Source organism: Corapipo altera, unplaced genomic scaffold (genome assembly GCF_003945725.1).
Source record: "Corapipo altera isolate COAL_440 unplaced genomic scaffold, ASM394572v1 1, whole genome shotgun sequence".
Lineage (NCBI taxonomy): Eukaryota > Metazoa > Chordata > Aves > Passeriformes > Pipridae > Corapipo > Corapipo altera.
The window spans coordinates 20241885-20258678 of NW_020884873.1; the positions used below are offsets into that span (position 1 = coordinate 20241885).

Here is a 16794-nt window from a genome sequence, read left to right on the forward strand (position 1 = left end):
TTCCTCCAAAAGAAACAGGTAAGTTATGGATCCTACCAATATCCAGAAATAGAGGGACAAAGAGAACATTACCATGGTAAAGGACATACAAGTCAGATCAGGACTGTGATCTGTTGAGCAAATTAAGGCAGGTCTTTTCTCAGCAGTGACAAGGCTGTACTCACTTGACAGATACAGCTGCGGAAGGAATGGGGCTACTGTCATCCTCAGCAAGTGAAGAGAGAACTGAAGCCACCTGATGCTACCTTCACATTTTCACCTAAACTATCTTTTTCCTTTTTTACTCTCTCCTCCCACACCATCTCCAGCCAACAATGATACTTCTAAGCAGATCAGATGTCTCATACTTTATCAATTTATACCATATAAAGAGCTGAGAACTACCTTCCCTCAGAGTGCTGGAAAACTAACCTGACAAAGTGGTGTATTTTGAAACCCAGGTTTAGAAAAAGGGCTGGTTTCTGGGTCAATGAGCAGTGAAAATGCCAATTGAGATCACTATGTGGCACGAGGACCCCAGATTCCAGCATGGGCTTAGCGTTCCTTCAGAAAAAGTAATTTTAGATACATCGAGTGCATCAGTTTTTCCCCAGGACTTTAATTCTTTGCATGAAGGCAATATGTGATGACATTTTACAAACGTCTGGACAGCAATGACTCTAAGAAATGAACTCAAAAGTATGCGGGATAAGATGTATTTCAAACTAAATATACAGTGAAAGAGTTTTCTGCAGAAGTTACCATTAGTTAATTTAATGGAAATTTTAAATAAAAATATCTTTCAACATGAAGATATGAAAAGTTCATTTATTTCCATAGGCAACCTAATTCAGAGTACAAAGTGATGTGAACTTCTCAAAACTGCCACCGTATCTTTTACATATTTTTAAAGTAACTGATCTAAAAGTTGATACAAGAATAAATTTGTTTTGGAAGAGCTGTCCAATAAACTGGATATACACTAATGCCATGCTATGACAGTTCTATTTATGAATCACAGCCGACACTACAGTAACATCACTTTATAAATCTCATGAGAACTTTAATATTTTACAATCAAAACATAAAACTGCCACTCATACAGAGATTGTACAATTAGACAAATAAACAAATATTAAATATTTTGCACATGGCCTGAGTTCACTGTAACATATTTTGATTTACAACTTCATCCCAGAAATCTGTACAGCAGTTAGTACTGTGTCAGAGAACTTAAAGTCAATACAACTTCAGAGCTTATTTGTCCTGTTGATACAAGTGTGAGGCCTGGAAGGCAAGAGGATTTGGTGTATGAATCCAAGGTTTTACTGCCTTGTGTAACCTCCTTACAAAGCAGCCAAAACCCAATGGAAAGTAAGGTACAAGGCAGGACCTCACTTGAAAATAAGCTAACTCATCTGAAATTCTCCAGATAGGTTTCCTCACAGCTATTTCAGAGTAAAAGTTCACAATGAGTATATAAAATGCAGCATATCTCTTAACAAAGAACAAAAAAGGGGCCACATATACAACAAGGTACTTTTTCTGTATTCTCCCTCCCTATATTTCTTTCATTGGAAATGGCACAAATCAGCATCCCCACCCATCCCCAATAGAAAACTCCTAATCAATAAACAAAGGTCACTCTAAAGTCCAAAAACTTCATTGCAATGCAAGATCCAGTGTTCATAAACTTACGTTTTAAAAACTTTCTTTTTATGCTTAAGTCACATAGACATAGGCAGATTAAGCACGTACATTTATAATAGATAACACAAGTATCATATAATTCTTAACCTGTATGGAAGCTTTATGGAATTTGATTAAAATCTAACTTCTCATTTAATTTTGGGGGTTTTTTGGTGCAGTTGAGCTGAAAAATCTAAAATCATATATCTATACACACACTTGTCTATCTACAGACACCAATAACATTACAACAGGGATTATAATACAAAAGTTAACATATGTTTTCCTTACTTTAAAAGGCCATCAGGGTATTTATTAAGGTTCCACGTAAATGTGAAACAGTTGTTGCTAAAAAGACAAAACTTAACAGAAAAGTTTTAAAGAATAAGGCTTGAAATGTTGTGTACCTACACATCCAAAAATCCAGCCTTCTACTCAGCACCTGTGTAGGCTACAACTACCCCACAACACTTCTTACTCACAGAGAGGAGATCACAGTATCTTCATTGAAACAAACTAGGGCATACTACCCATGTTCCCAGTAAAAAAATTTCTCTCCACATCTCCCAAATAATTGGTGGACTCTTTTACCTTTCAAAAGACTCTGGTACTGCTGTCTTCCTGCATGAGCAGGTTCCATGGGCTGTTCTGTGCCTTATTCACACCACCAGCATGATGAAAAGGAACAGAAAATCTGCTCCCTCCTCCATCCTTGAAATGACACCTCCTGAAAGAGTCAGACCTAGGGGCTTATAAACTAACCTGTAACTCAGTAGTTTTAACGTTCCTCTCCACCAGCCCAAGCAGAGAAGGTTTTTCAAGCCTCTTTAATACAATCTTTCCCTCTAGTAGAATAGATTGCTTTCTGAGTTTTCAGAGGGTACTTCAGAGACTTTCATACTTAAAACCAAATGGAACCAACAGTTCTAATACAGCAAACACTGCTGACTTGGTGCAGTCATACACCAGAGCAGCTAAAGCACAACTGAGGCACATATGTAAGATGTGCAGTTGTTTTCACTTCTTTTCTCCTTTTGTGGTGAATACAATATAGATAAATCAATTAAAGAATAGGAACTTACTCCCTTCTATTTACCTCCCCTTTAAAATTAATGTAAACTATCTGGGCTGGGCACTTCAGCCCAGACTCTGCTCTAATTTCCACAGTAGAATAAAGATACACTCATAACCTGCTGGGCTTCCACATTTTTTCCTTCAAATTAGGTTGACTAAAAAGGGCAGAAACTTAGTGTACTTTACAGTCTTGTTCAAGGCATTGTAAAAAAGAACTTATTTTTTTATCAGGTTACTATTTCAGTAACAGTATTTGTAATTTCTTAGTCAGATACCTATTTCAAACCTGTGTTCTCCATTTTATTTTACATTAGGGCTAGGCAGACCCTCTGCTTCCGACCAAGCTAGATGTAACACTGCTTCCCGTCCAAGTCCAGACACAGAAGGCTCCTGGAATATCCACACTCTTTCCCAAACAACAACTTGGATGTGAAGTATAACTGCTGCTCTCAAACAATGGTATTCCCTTTGGACACAATATGAGTCTTCCAGCCTCTTGCAGGGCCTCAGGACAATCACTTGCAAGTGGAGAGATTAACTGGACAAGGCTTCCTAAAAACTACTGTAGCAGTACAGTACTGCTACACGGCTGCAGTGACTTACCTCTTGCAAGCCCTCTTTAAGTAAAGAAGAAATAATTAGAGAACCTCACATACACACAGTTTCCTGACACACTGAGCAGGAAGCATCTACATGAGAGAGGAATTTGACTCGCTCATTTTAACTAGTTACCTTTTATTTTTAAGTAATTGGAAGATTTTGTTATGACTTTCATAAAGCACCCTTTTCAGTTTTCTTTGTTTCTTTCTGTTTTGCTCATTCTGAAAATTGCAGCAAACAAGAAATCAAAATTATGTTTCAAATATAAATGGAAAAAATCCTATTGCTTGAGACAGATAAAAACCTTATTCCATTGTACTACCACTTCATACAAGAGCCTCTTTTAATTTGAACTTGTAGGAATTTTTTTACTTTATTCTTACAAAATAGATTATGTTCTTGTGTAGTCCACGCCAAAAGCAGATACCCCAAGCCCACAGTTTAGAAGGTCTACTATATGAAATCTTACCAAATATTTTCAGTTAATATCCTCTCAAAAAAGTTAAATTAAAATCCAGTTCTGAAAAGCCCGCAGTCCAGGGAGCTCAGTGACTGAAACCCTAGACCTAGAGACTGACATTTAAGACTGCCTTTGCCAGAGATGTATTAATCTAATACATTGTAGAGTCCTATGAGATGTTGCTTTTAATATAAACTTATTTTCCCAATAATTTAGAGAATTACAGATTCAAGTAATTCTTCAAAGGCTTGCTTTAAGTTATCTTAACAAAACGCAGCTTTCAAGAGGTGACATAAAAGAAGACATTAGTGTGACTGAGAGTATAGAGCACTAGTAACAGCAAATGAACTTATATAGTTTAACAGCTCTAGTATTGTACTTAAATTTACACAGATCTCTTAATATAACCTACAATGTTTACCATGAATATTAACACCACATAAGCATTACAATGTGTCAGGGATTGTTTTCTAGATCAGAACTTCATTGGTCCCAGGTGTTGTAAAATAACAGGACTAAGGCAGCAGCTGTAATACATAAATGATTCTTTAAGAAATATGCTTAAATGCTATTACTGCTTGGAACTGTGGAAATATAATAAAATACAAGTCACATTTACAGCATAAGGCCCTTTGGTTTCTTAAGCAGCAAATGAATGAGCAGGTTCTTCAGTGAAAGGCTTTGAAAAATAAAGCAGGTAGGCTTTCCATAAAAAAGGTAACTAGTTCTTTCCTTCTCAAAATAGCCATCTGTAGTCTTCAAAATATTATGTAAGAAAGCTCTTGAAATTCTTAGGAAAGAAAAAGTTAAACCCCAACAGTAGTATCTGACAGAGCAGAGATTCCATCATGGGCAAGCTGAACATACACCTTCTGGGAAGTAGAAGAAACTACTATTTGGATTTCTGGAGAGCTTTATTGACTTTAGAGCAATACAATAAAAAGGATCTGAAATACCTGTGTATTTACCATATATTCTAGAGCTTACAAATCCGTATTTGAGAACTCACTTTGTCAATCTATCCTTCATAACGACTTGAGTTAAAACAAAATTAAATAGTTCATTCTCGTCAAGGCAATTTACGGCAGTCTGCTTTTTCACACACTCATGTGCAACTTGTACAAGGCAATCCTTTTCCACCTTCTCAATTGAGCCAAAAATAATGGATTAATTCAAGATATTTCTGTGTAACTATATAATGTGTGTTTGGTTACACAGAACTGTTTAGCTACACAGTTGTGGCAGTCAATATGTGAATTTTACAGAGAACATTCATTTTGTGAGGTTTCATATCTACCATTATTCTTTTTTACACATCAGTTAGAAGCAGTATCCAATAAGCCAAAACACTGAAATATATAATAACTGTGATGAAGTCACCACATGTATTTTAAAATCCTGCTTAAGTGGTACGTTGCTTTTGCTATGGGGCTTGTAACAAGGATCTGGCATTATAAAAGAGATTGTAAACAAGCATGACCTTTGAAGCAGTGTCCTTACCCTGTCCCAAACTTGTACAAAATTTTAAAACAACTTCTTATGCCTGATGAATCTTGTTGTAGTTTACCACCATATTAATTATAATTATCCTATATAGATAGAAAAGAAAGTCAAAATATGCTCTCTTAGCCTCTTTCACAGTTATTGTTTAGAGCTCTTTCTATATAACATGGCTATTGGTATTTTTGGGCCAGCATAAGAATTTCCTTTTTTCAAACTGTCATATGGCAAAATGACAGTTTGTGCCAAATTCAGGTAACACGAATAATTGTGGAGGGTTGCATTCACTAGAATCATTATACCCGAAGCATTTTTAGTGAGCCTAAGAAACAAAATTTTGTATGAAACTTCATAGGAGTTGATTGAGTACACCTCTGAACAATTCTGATATACTTCTTTTTCAGTTGTATATATACATCCTACATTCATCATTCTCATTTTCAGTAAAGAGACAGGAAATCTTTAGCATGTAAGATGACTTTGCACTTGCACAATTCCACTGCAGTACCAGCTGAATGCAATATCAGCCTTTTTTCCAGTGCAGAAGTCTTTACTTTGCTGGGCTGAAAGTTTCCCCAAATCGTGCTTTTACTAATCAAAAAAAGATGTTAATCAGCTTACCCATGATCCAAATTTCATCAGTCTTTGAAAGAAGAAAACAAAACATTTTACCCAAAAAGATCTTTTAAGTCATTACTAGCTGAGCTGCTGTTTGTCATTGTGTTTGCTGGCTGTGCAAAGTTCTGAGGAGAAAAGAAAGGATTACCCTGTATACCAAAGCCAGGCTGTCCCATCATGTTCATCTGAGGTCCCAAGACTGAACTGCTCGCATTCGGGGACCCTGGTGGTGGGACAAACTGATTAACCCACTGGTTTGATTTCTGTTGAGCCAACTGTTTCATGCTAACTTTGGGTTTTTGAGGACCAAAAAGATTATCTAAAGCAGACATATCTGGGGGTCTGTTTTGTTGTGTCAGTGGAGAGACTGCAGATGCAGCATTCATAGGACTGTAATTTGGCATACTGGCAGTTGGTACAATGTTCATCTTGGTTGCTCCTGTTGCACTTGGACCACTGAAGAAATTCGGAGTGGCAAGACCTGCTCCCATAGTGAATCCAGCAGTCTGAAAACCCATATTTGTATTTAGTCCATTTGTCATATTTCGCTTTGTGTTGTCAACGGGTGATGAAAATCCCATTCCAACACCCATAGAAGGAACAGAAGAGAAGCTGTTCGCAGATGCAACTTGAGCTTTGTTGATAGGATGGCTAGTCAAAGATGACATGTTATCTATCAAGGTATCTGTCAAGTCTTTTGTCTGCAAAATACACAAAATGCAGTTAAATGGTCTTCCTGTACAACACTTCTCTTGCAACACTTTTAGCATTGCTCCTGTAGAACTGGCATTAATTTTTCAGAAATTAGAATTTACTGCATGGAATTGGGCAGAAAATGTAATTATACACAAGAGAAATGAGGTTTTTTTCTTTGCTACTTAGAACTAATTGTTAGGCAGCTTTAATTCGACAACTAAGACTACACACAAAGTACTACTGTGACTATCTGCTTTCATGCCCCATTTCTATCCCCAATTCCTTTACATATTTACTTAATAAACTCTTCAGAGCAAAATCATTTTAATATGCCCTTTTTCCTTATCTAGAACAATGGTCCTCTGATAATAATGATACCCTTGGAAACTCTTGGAATATTGCTAATGAAGCAAATGCCAGACACACAAAAATTTAATTTAGTTTTTCTCAGCTGTGCCATTGTACTACCAGAGAAAACAGAAGTGACTCAGAGAAGGAAAAAATGCTAAAAGCATCAGAGATCCAATGGAAGCAGTGCAGTAGTTTGTTCCTTCTCACCTGCTTCACTGGAGGTGTTATCGTAGTTGCTTGTGGCTTAAGAGGTTGCTGGCTTTTCAGTTTCTGTGCCTGTTCTTGTTCTTTAGCTAACTTTTGCTTCTCTTCCAGTGTAAGTGATGCCTTTAAAAGGAAAGGTACTAAGTTGCAAGAAATGGTGATTTGTACATTCATATTTGTATTGCATAAATAGCACTGTCATTTCAATACATGATAGAAAAATACGATTATTTAGGAAAAGACATAAAAGAGAAAGTGAATAAGCACAAAATCTATTATAACATTTACCACATTACTAAAAAGTACTTAAAGCAAATAAATAGAAGAAATTTGGGCAGACAGAAATAAAAGAGATATATCAACAAAACCACTTTAGCTTTGTCTTCTTAATATTGGTCATAAGAAAAAGTGTTCTTCATAGTCTTTGGTTTTATATGGTTACTAACTTGATATAGAGCTGCAATTGACCATGAAGTTGGAAAGGGAATTTTATTTTAAGATTGCTCAAGAACCTTTTCAGGATTTTAACTCTACTTTTGTTAATAATGAAGGATAAAATAATGAAATCATTCTCCCTTAGTCTAAAATTAGTGAGAGGATTCAGATAACTAGAAATGAAAATTATAAAATATATAGATTCTGGGAAGCCACTTCCATAATTAGAAGTATGAAAACAATTTTACAGTAGTTTATGCTTATGTTTACTATTCTATCTCATGTCATGTTTTTTTCTGCTTCTTGTATTTAACCCCATACTGACTGCTTATTTTCACTTAACTTTGAACTCTACAGTGAATGATAATCTCGGCAACTACATGAAATTCTACATTTTATCTTCATTTCTCTTTGTAATTTTACCAGAAAGGTCCCTAGTTTGTTTTCCTACCTAAATCCAGTGCTGAAGTTTCATTGAAATCTATAATTAAGGAGAAAGAAAATGACCACAGATTTATAATGCTAACTGCTGCCTACTTTGTATACAGCTATTTTCAAGGAAAGGCTTCCATGGAAATTCAAGGATATGATTTGAACATTTTTCAATGGACCTGCACATGTGACTATGTATGTGCCATACAAAAGTAGTTAGTTTTTCTATTAAAGCTTTAAAAAAGGTAAATATTTACACACAATCTTTTATGCAACCATATCAGCCTTATATTAGACAGCTGGACATAACTGAATTGCAAAACAAACTAAAGCCCACCTTCTTCTGTATTGATGACACCTCATTCTCTTTACTATCAGATCCACTAGTTAGAAGGTCAGTTCCACTACTATTAAATACCTTGTCGATCTGTTTAAGTTCAAAGAAACAAAACTTCATTATTTGAAATGCTGCAAATAAAGGTAACAGAAATATCAACCAAGTAATTTTAAATTTCAAATTTCTATGTGTAAGTTACATAATAAAATATTGTTGCTTACCTGATTGCTTGTACCACTAGATCTTGCCTCTTCAGACACACTCATTTGGTTAGCTATATCCAAAGATCTACATAGTGCAGAGTATATTACAAAAAGATACACATCCATCACTAATACCAAAAAATTTCATTATGAGACCACTGCCATTTTTATATAATGCCTTTAAGAGACTGGGAAATGTTACTATGATGAATAGTAAAGATCTCCTAACCATTTCACGTGGTCTTAGTTCCTCCTTTTGAACAGAATGACCCAGACTTGAGATAGTCCAAGTTAATTTGTCTCAGAAATCTCACCTCATATCAGACTCCATAAAATAGCTCTAAGTATCTTAAAATATCACAGTCTTCTAAAAGGCTGCAATGTTTATGTTTCTCCAGTATGATTTATTTCTCAGCAACTAGAGGAAAGTAGGTTAGCATATAGAAGCAAGGCATCAAACAATACTAGTAGAGCTCAATATGAACTTCCGAATTTAATGAATTAAAAATTACTGACTTAAAATAATAAACTGTACCTGAACTGTATAGAGGGATTTTTTTCTATAAATCCACTAATATCACAATATTATCATCATTTTAGGACTAGTAAATCTTGACAATTGTGCTTATTTGAGGTAATTCTCAACTACTGAACTAATTCTCAACTACAGAACTAAGAATTGCCTAATCTTTTTATTGTTATGGCTAGAGTTTTCTAACATTTGCCAAAAAACCTGACTACTTCTCTAACGTAAACATAAACACTTACTTCTGTTGCTCTTGCATGACATGAAGTTGTTCCAGTTTTGTTTTATGTTCTGCCTCCAATCTGTTAAGCATATCTTTTATAACACAAATAAAAGAATTGAACTGGAAAAGAAATATATAAGAAGTTCAAATTTTGGAGAGATGGAATTCAGACAGATATAACTTAACAGGTAATACCTCATAAAACCTACAATATATCATGTCAGATATGCTGCAGATTTTTAAATAATTTATCACCTTCGCTATCATGCATTAGATACAAAACTACAAGGAGAGTGCATATCGGAACAGGGAAAAACACATTCCACTAAATAAAAAAAAAAAGGGACAACAGAGATGAAACCCCTCACATATGAGTATTACCAGATTAATTTTCAAACAAACAAACAAACCTACTAGGTATTCCCTTTCCAAATATTTCATAGTGACATAGTATTTTAATCTGAATTCTTATTATGTTAGTAGCTAACTGTTTTTGCAGGATATTTGGAAGGTGATAGCATTAATTCTGAAATTTTATACCAGATCCGTTAAACACACTGAAAAATAACACACTTTAAACATGCAAATGCAGTAAAACTTGAAAGGGTTTTGGTACTGTTTGTTTTTACAACAGATACAGACATCCAGTAATGTATGAATTTCTCATGACAACAGTTTAAATTTATTTTTTGATAATTATGAAGTAAAAGCAAGCAAAACAGTCATGTTCCTACCTGATTGAGATTAAGATTGTTCTCGATACTAAGAGGAATCAGATGGGGCAATACTTTTCCTGCAAGCTGTTCTTTGGTAATTCCCAACTTCTTGTGAGTAAATGTACATTTGTAAATACCTAACATACAACAGCAAAATAGCAAAAATTGTTAAGGTTAGCAAGCAATGTGAACAAACTCCAAGTAACACGCTCATGTATGTACTGATCATCTGAATGATAACTCTGCACAAGCAGGGGCAAACACGACCAAGAGAATTATAAAAACTAAGTACTCCTTCACAACAGAAGCTTACAACAGCAAGAGGTTTTGCTACAGTTCAGAACAAGAGAATGTCCAAAGTCATGAAAACTGTTACTAGTCAAGGTATTATTCTATCCAATTATCTGAGAATATGCATCTTTGAATAGATCTCGTGCAACTGAGTTACCACAAAGTGACAAATTGCCCCTGAGAAATCAAGCTATGTTAACCAAGCATATGTTCTCTCCTGGCACACTGAAGTGGCTAGGATTAACTATCATACTGCTCTCTGATGGTATTTTATAAATATTGTTACCTAGAAGTATCTAGCTGTGTTACATTTGGGATCAGAAATCATGCATAATCTTTATCTGTTCTAAAATCTCTGAAAAAAAGAATACTGACAGCCATGAGGGACACAGTGTTAAGCCCACAAATTCTATAATGTTTCTGACAGGAAGAGTCCTCTGCTTAAATAGTCCAGCTCTTGTGGCAAATGCTAAACATATTAGCATAAAAGACACAGCAGCTTTCTTCACTTTCTATGGTAGTAGAACAGAGCTGTCACTAAGACAAAGAAGGTAACACATACAAGTAAGACGGCATTATGATTTTGGAGAAAAGGACTGCCTGAGTATATAAAATTGATTTCAGTCCGCCATTTCCAAACAAAGGTTCACTTATTCCCTGTATCAGAGTAGAATTCAGCAGTAACACAACTAAAGTAAAAAACACAGTGTCCCTCTTCTTAGACAGCAAATATAAGTCAAACCTGCAAGGATTAAGGGAAACAGGTAATTCTAAATCAGTACAGATAGTACAGTTCTAAAACACTACAGCCTTCTTACTGATTTTGAGCAAATCAAAATAATGCTGCCATCACATATTATTACAGTGTTTAATGAGGGCTGTTGCTGATACACCTCAACTGTTACAAATGGTCTTACTGACAACACTTCTTTGTCAGTCAGAGAAATGGTCACTGTCCTCCAGACTTGGCCATGCGGTTACACCTCTCTCTGGTCATCTGGTCTCCTTGAGTGCATTGAAATGGTTAAAATCACCCACCCTGAGCTAGGCAAGCACCAAGTGACACTAGAAAAGCACAACTGGGAGTGAGGTCTCCCCTTCCAGAAGAAACAAGCCATTAGGTTTTGTTAGTCATTTTGTGAGACTTCACCCAGCTCATGTTCAATTTCAGTGCAAAAGGCAGCACTGTTTGTTTAAACATTCAACAAAATGAGTCTAACAAAACCTGCAGTAAAGAACAGCAGATTTGTAGACAATCATTCACAGCATCTGACATGAAAGAGTATCTGAAAGAAGGCAGATCATACATTCTTCTGAGGAAAACAGCTTCTCTGGCTCCGTGGAGCAAACAGTCCATAAAGTGTCACAGCCCAAGAACTGCAATGAGTACTCAGAACGGCACTGGGCCCTGAAGACTAAAAATACGTGTACTAGTGTCAGATGTACCTGCAGTACTTAAGGTAACTGAACAGGGACGTACTTAAGAACCAGAAACAGGAAGTTTTAAATAGTCATTTTAGAAATACACTATGTAAACATGATCGATGATGGGGAAGCTCTCAGATTTACAACATGAAAGAACATAAGATGAGAAAGTGGAAAGTATTAATTACCTAGAATTCCCATGAGCACTGCAGGTTCCTTTGATGGAATTTGTTGTAGAAAAGGTAAAATATCATCAAGCACAAACCATTTATCCAAGTACTCCAAAATCTTGCCTAAGCACACTAGTGAGTTTACCCGGACCTGTGAAGTATGATAAGAATTAAACAAACACTTCATTACATTTTTGTGCAAGTTAAAGAAAAAAAACCTTACAAAACCCAGAAGAAAACAGGTGCTACTGAAACTACAACCTTTATATCTGAAAGTTCAAGAGAAGTTCAAAAAAATCCTTTTGTGTCATGAAAGTAAAACACTCGTATATTATGCATAGTTACATAATGCTCACAAAATCTTGGCTTTTCTGCATGACAAACACTGTCAGTGCATATTATTGTGGAGCACACTTCAGAAATTTTTCACAGTATTATTAACACAATAAGTTAACAACTTTAAAAATTGTTAAAGAAGTAAATGGCACTTTTGCATTGGTAAAAAGTATTTTACAAAATTTAAAAAAAGAAATCAGAGTACACTGATTGGATTTTCTTTAAAGACACAACAGCAGAAAAGCCAAAGTAATTAAAGGTAACAACATTTTCTGAGGACTGAGAGATAAAATTACTAGGATACTCACAGCAAGAGAAGAAGTCTGCAAACATGCATTTTTAATTCTTGGAATTAATGAATTTTTCATTGATGGGTAATCTATTAAATTGGCAAACGTGGGAATTATGTTTAGGCAAAGCTCCTACAAAAAGAATTCCATACAAGTTTAAAAAGAAACATGTACATTTATTATAAAATTAGTGCTAATTTTACTCAATATCAAAGTTAGTTTGAAATGCCTTCTTAAGCTTTCCTTTTAAGGAAATATGTTCAATTAAGTTGACCTTAGTCTATCAGACTCACTTAAAAAAAGCTAGAATAATAAAGCATCATGGTATGAATACAGAACCTTGGAAACAGTCTTTAGAAAAGAGAGCATTCATAAAGTCATAATAAAATATTTGGATAGCAAGAACATCTTGTATTTTCACAAAAAAACTTCACATAAAAACTAGCTTTTATTACATCAAGCTAATATAAAGCAAGCAAATTTGAATGACTACTATCAACACCAGTACAATGATAGGGTGAAAGATAAAAGAGCATTAAACATACTTTAGCAACAGAGAAAAAATAAACACACAATTTCAGCCCAAAGCAAAAAACAAGAGACAGTAATATTAAGTAGGTTGCAAGTAAATACCTCAGTAACTAAACTACTGATGCAGAAAAAACTCATGCCAGGTACTTAAAAACCAAAAATCTTTCTCCATAATATTGCAAAGGCTTTGCAAAGGTAGAAGTCAAATCTGATTATCCAAATTGTTCTTTAGGAAATATTTTGTTTCTTTATCTCCCCCTCCCACCCTTGAATGTTTTTGGGTAACTGGAAGTTAATTCCCATAAAAATATCAGGAAAAAAAAACCAAACCAGACAAACTTTAGAAAGGTAGAGAAAGAACAAAGAGAAAAATTAAAATACAGATACATAAAAATGTCACCAGAAGGTATATTAATATGATTTTACAGCAAATCAGGTCTTCCAAGGTAACTGTCAGCACGGATGTTCTTACCAGAAGGACCTCAGTATAAGCCACTTCTCACTGACAGGTAAGAGCATGCATGCCTGCATAGTTTCTGCTGCACAGACAATGAAGTATAAATGCATATCCTACTTTTTGCTATGGTGGCTAGTAAGATTTTAAGACAGGAGCATTAGAACACCAGTCAAGTGGTTACCCCCTGGAAAATAAGGGAACTAAATTTTATTTTATTAAAACCAAATTTTCTTTAATAAAACACTCATCTCTTTCAATATTCAGGAATATTAAACAGCTTTATCTTCTTTTTTTTTTCCAAGTGAACAAACACATGAGTATACAAAAAGTTGGCACATTAGCTGAAAGAAAAGAGAAAAAAATGTTTTAAATAAATGCTGCAATTACTATACCTGGATCTGAATTGAAGGTGCTTCCAAAGCTCTATAAACCATTGGGAGAACGCTGTTCTTTATTTCATCTGGTGGAGTTTTGGTTAGAAGTAAGTCCATTTTTTGCAGGAAGATTAACAATATCTATTAAAAGAAGGACAATTCAGAAGCCAAAAGTTTTAACTCCAGAAGCATATATTTACAACTTAAAGTGTATTGTAACATATCATAAAAACTTCACAAGTTTTCTTAGAACTCAGTAAATGTGATCACTTACCATGTTGCTTGCCTGAAGGCATGGAAGACAAAAAACACTTTGACATATTATTGCATTTTAAAAAGAGCGAATACAAATCAAACAAAATATACATGTTCTAGACTGACCTCTCTAAAATAACAAATCCAAATAGCTAAGTAAGGAGTTCTTGTTTCTATTTACACCATGGTCTTTTGTTAAAATTCACCCATAGAAAAATCTTTATACATACATCACTATTGAAAAAGCTAAACTTTCAAAAACCTATGGCTCAAATTCTGTCCTCAAAGCACTTGATTATAACTCCACATATAAAAGCTGTACTCCACGTATCTAGAATAAATAGGGATGTAATGAAAACAATATTGCAACTACTAGATGGCCACAAAATGCCTTTATTCTATTTCACATGGAAATTGTATATCATAAAATAAAAAATCTCAAGCAAAAACCCCTCACATCGCATTAACCTAAAAAATAACACTAGAATAGCACATATATGTAGTGCAATTCACCTTGCTCAGGCTTAGCCATTTAAAAATTAGTCACTATTCTAAGTCACTCGTCCAGGCTCAGTCTCAAAGAGAGTGTCTCTAACACATAAGGTTCATATCTCAGCTCAGACAGTCAAGACAACTTGCTAGAGGTGACACTGAGTATCCACTGATATATGGACCCATTTTAGAAAGTAGGTTAGACTAGATGGATAAATTATGTTGAATGTAAACATATTAATAACAAAATGCCAAGTATTTCATAGGAGGAAATTAGACTTAACTTTTAAGTCTAAAAATACATAGCAATCAGTGCCTATATGTCAAACAAAGGGAAGTGTCAAAATGCAGAAATAGAAGTATATCAAGAGCAAATTACAAACTTCCCCCATTTATCTGCCTTCCTTTACAGAGAAGAAAAATAGATTTTTAAACTGCAGCTAATATGTGCTTTCTCACTGTATATTTATAATTTCCTAAACTGCACACACGCACAAAATCATTCATTCATTCCATGAAAATTGCTTCTGATGCAATATCCCCATATTTGGGACAAAGAGGGTAAGACGGACAAGATGAGTTTTAAAGTTAGATTTTATAATTTTCTTCAATATAGAATTTTTGTTTGTCCTAAACTTGGCTTTTTGAAACCTACATGTGCTCATAACACATGTTCTTCTCTAACAGCTCTGTAATGCTGTGGAATTACAGTTTCTATGTTAGTTACATCTATAGCTTTGGAGAAATATCATTTGATTGTTTTTGCAAATTTGAAAAGAATGTCAATGAAACCTCTTATTTAACAACTAGTAAATCTCCTCTAAAATAAGAACCAAGTACTATACAGTAATTTAGACTTCACAGAAGCAGTTCAGCTCTTTTCCACTGCCTGTCAATGCTTTTCATCTAAGATAAAGCTGAATCATTTCTATCTCTATCTACCTGGGTTTAACTAGAATGTAGTTCATGTTGTTCCAAAGAACACCTTTTATTTTTAGCTTCTATGGTCATACTCATTACTTTTTATCTATTTAGGTAGAAGATGCTACAGTCACAGATTCTCACACACCATCTAACAAGCAAGTAATAGCAGTTGCACTCTAAACAATAATGCATCTTTTATTAGTGCAGAGCCCAGTACTTCTCAGGGTACACTGTGGCGGACTGAATTAGAATATGGATTTACAGCACATCCTATGCTAACTCTCCATGGATTCCTGTAAATATAAATTAAGGGTTTGTCTGGGCAGCTATGTCAGAGTAAGCTACTATGTTAATTTACAGCACACCTTACTCCACACTAACCCCAAGAGTATGACCTAAATGAGCAGTTTAACTAAATATTTAATTTTCATAATATAAATTTCCTCATACAAAGATATTGTGAGCACCAATAATTTCTTCATACTGAATTATAGTAGCTTCCCTATGATGTGTTTATTTCCTAACCCAAGTATCCTATGAAAGTCAAACAACAGGCCCCTCACACAAATCTACATCTCAAGACAGCATTTGGAAGAAACACTGGCACATTCCCTGTCTGCCCCTCTCCAGGAGCAAACACACAGAAACTTTTTTGCCTTGTACAAAGATAGTCAGACCTAGAATTCTATCCTCTAGCACTCTGAACCTTTGTATTTTTTTCTCAAATTCCTGGTAAATTAATTTTGAAAACATGATCTAGATTACTTAAAGAAATGTTACCATATTAAAAAGACCACAGAAATAATAGTTGAATAAGCCATGTAGTACTTAGCATTGAAAATATCAATGTAAGAATTTAATACACACGATCTAGATAGCTACAGAAAAACTTGTGGTCAGCTCATAAAGAGTGAGCTTTGCCGAGTTTGTGTTTTGCTTCCCTCATTTCTCAAGACATAAACCAGCTTTTGTGTCCATATGCTCCCGATAAAACTTTGCTACAAACTTTTTGCAGTGAAGATCTTTCTCACAAATCTAATGTTAAAGGCAGCAAAACACAGTGCTACCTTTTAGGATGACACAGCACAAATGAGATGTTCACTGACTTTCGGTTGGTTAAATGTTTACTTTTTTCAAGACAACAACAAAGCTAACACAAAGCCTCAGTGTACCAAAAGTAAATAGCATTAAGCAGTTCAAATATTC

General features: G+C 34.8%; 1 protein-coding gene across 3 annotated transcripts in view; it reads right to left on the reverse strand.

Annotated features, from left to right (window-relative positions):
* Positions 1 to 1025: 1025 nt before the first annotated feature.
* Positions 1026 to 16794, reverse strand: part of SCYL2 (SCY1 like pseudokinase 2) — a 36683-nt gene continuing 20914 nt past the window's right edge. The window contains exons 10-19 of one of the 3 annotated variants that reach the window (XM_027653727.1): positions 14192 to 14203; positions 13936 to 14058; positions 12574 to 12687; positions 11948 to 12080; positions 10062 to 10180; positions 9347 to 9447; positions 8597 to 8663; positions 8376 to 8465; positions 7175 to 7294; positions 1026 to 6621 (exon numbers count right to left, since the gene is read on the reverse strand). In XM_027653727.1, coding sequence (XP_027509528.1) covers positions 5971 to 6621; positions 7175 to 7294; positions 8376 to 8465; positions 8597 to 8663; positions 9347 to 9447; positions 10062 to 10180; positions 11948 to 12080; positions 12574 to 12687; positions 13936 to 14058; positions 14192 to 14203 — 1530 coding nt within the window. In that variant the 3' untranslated portion in view covers positions 1026 to 5970. The remainder of the gene's footprint in view (positions 6622 to 7174; positions 7295 to 8375; positions 8466 to 8596; positions 8664 to 9346; positions 9448 to 10061; positions 10181 to 11947; positions 12081 to 12573; positions 12688 to 13935; positions 14059 to 14191; positions 14204 to 16794) is intronic. The other 2 variants (XM_027653724.1, XM_027653735.1) reach the window with 2 other exon arrangements.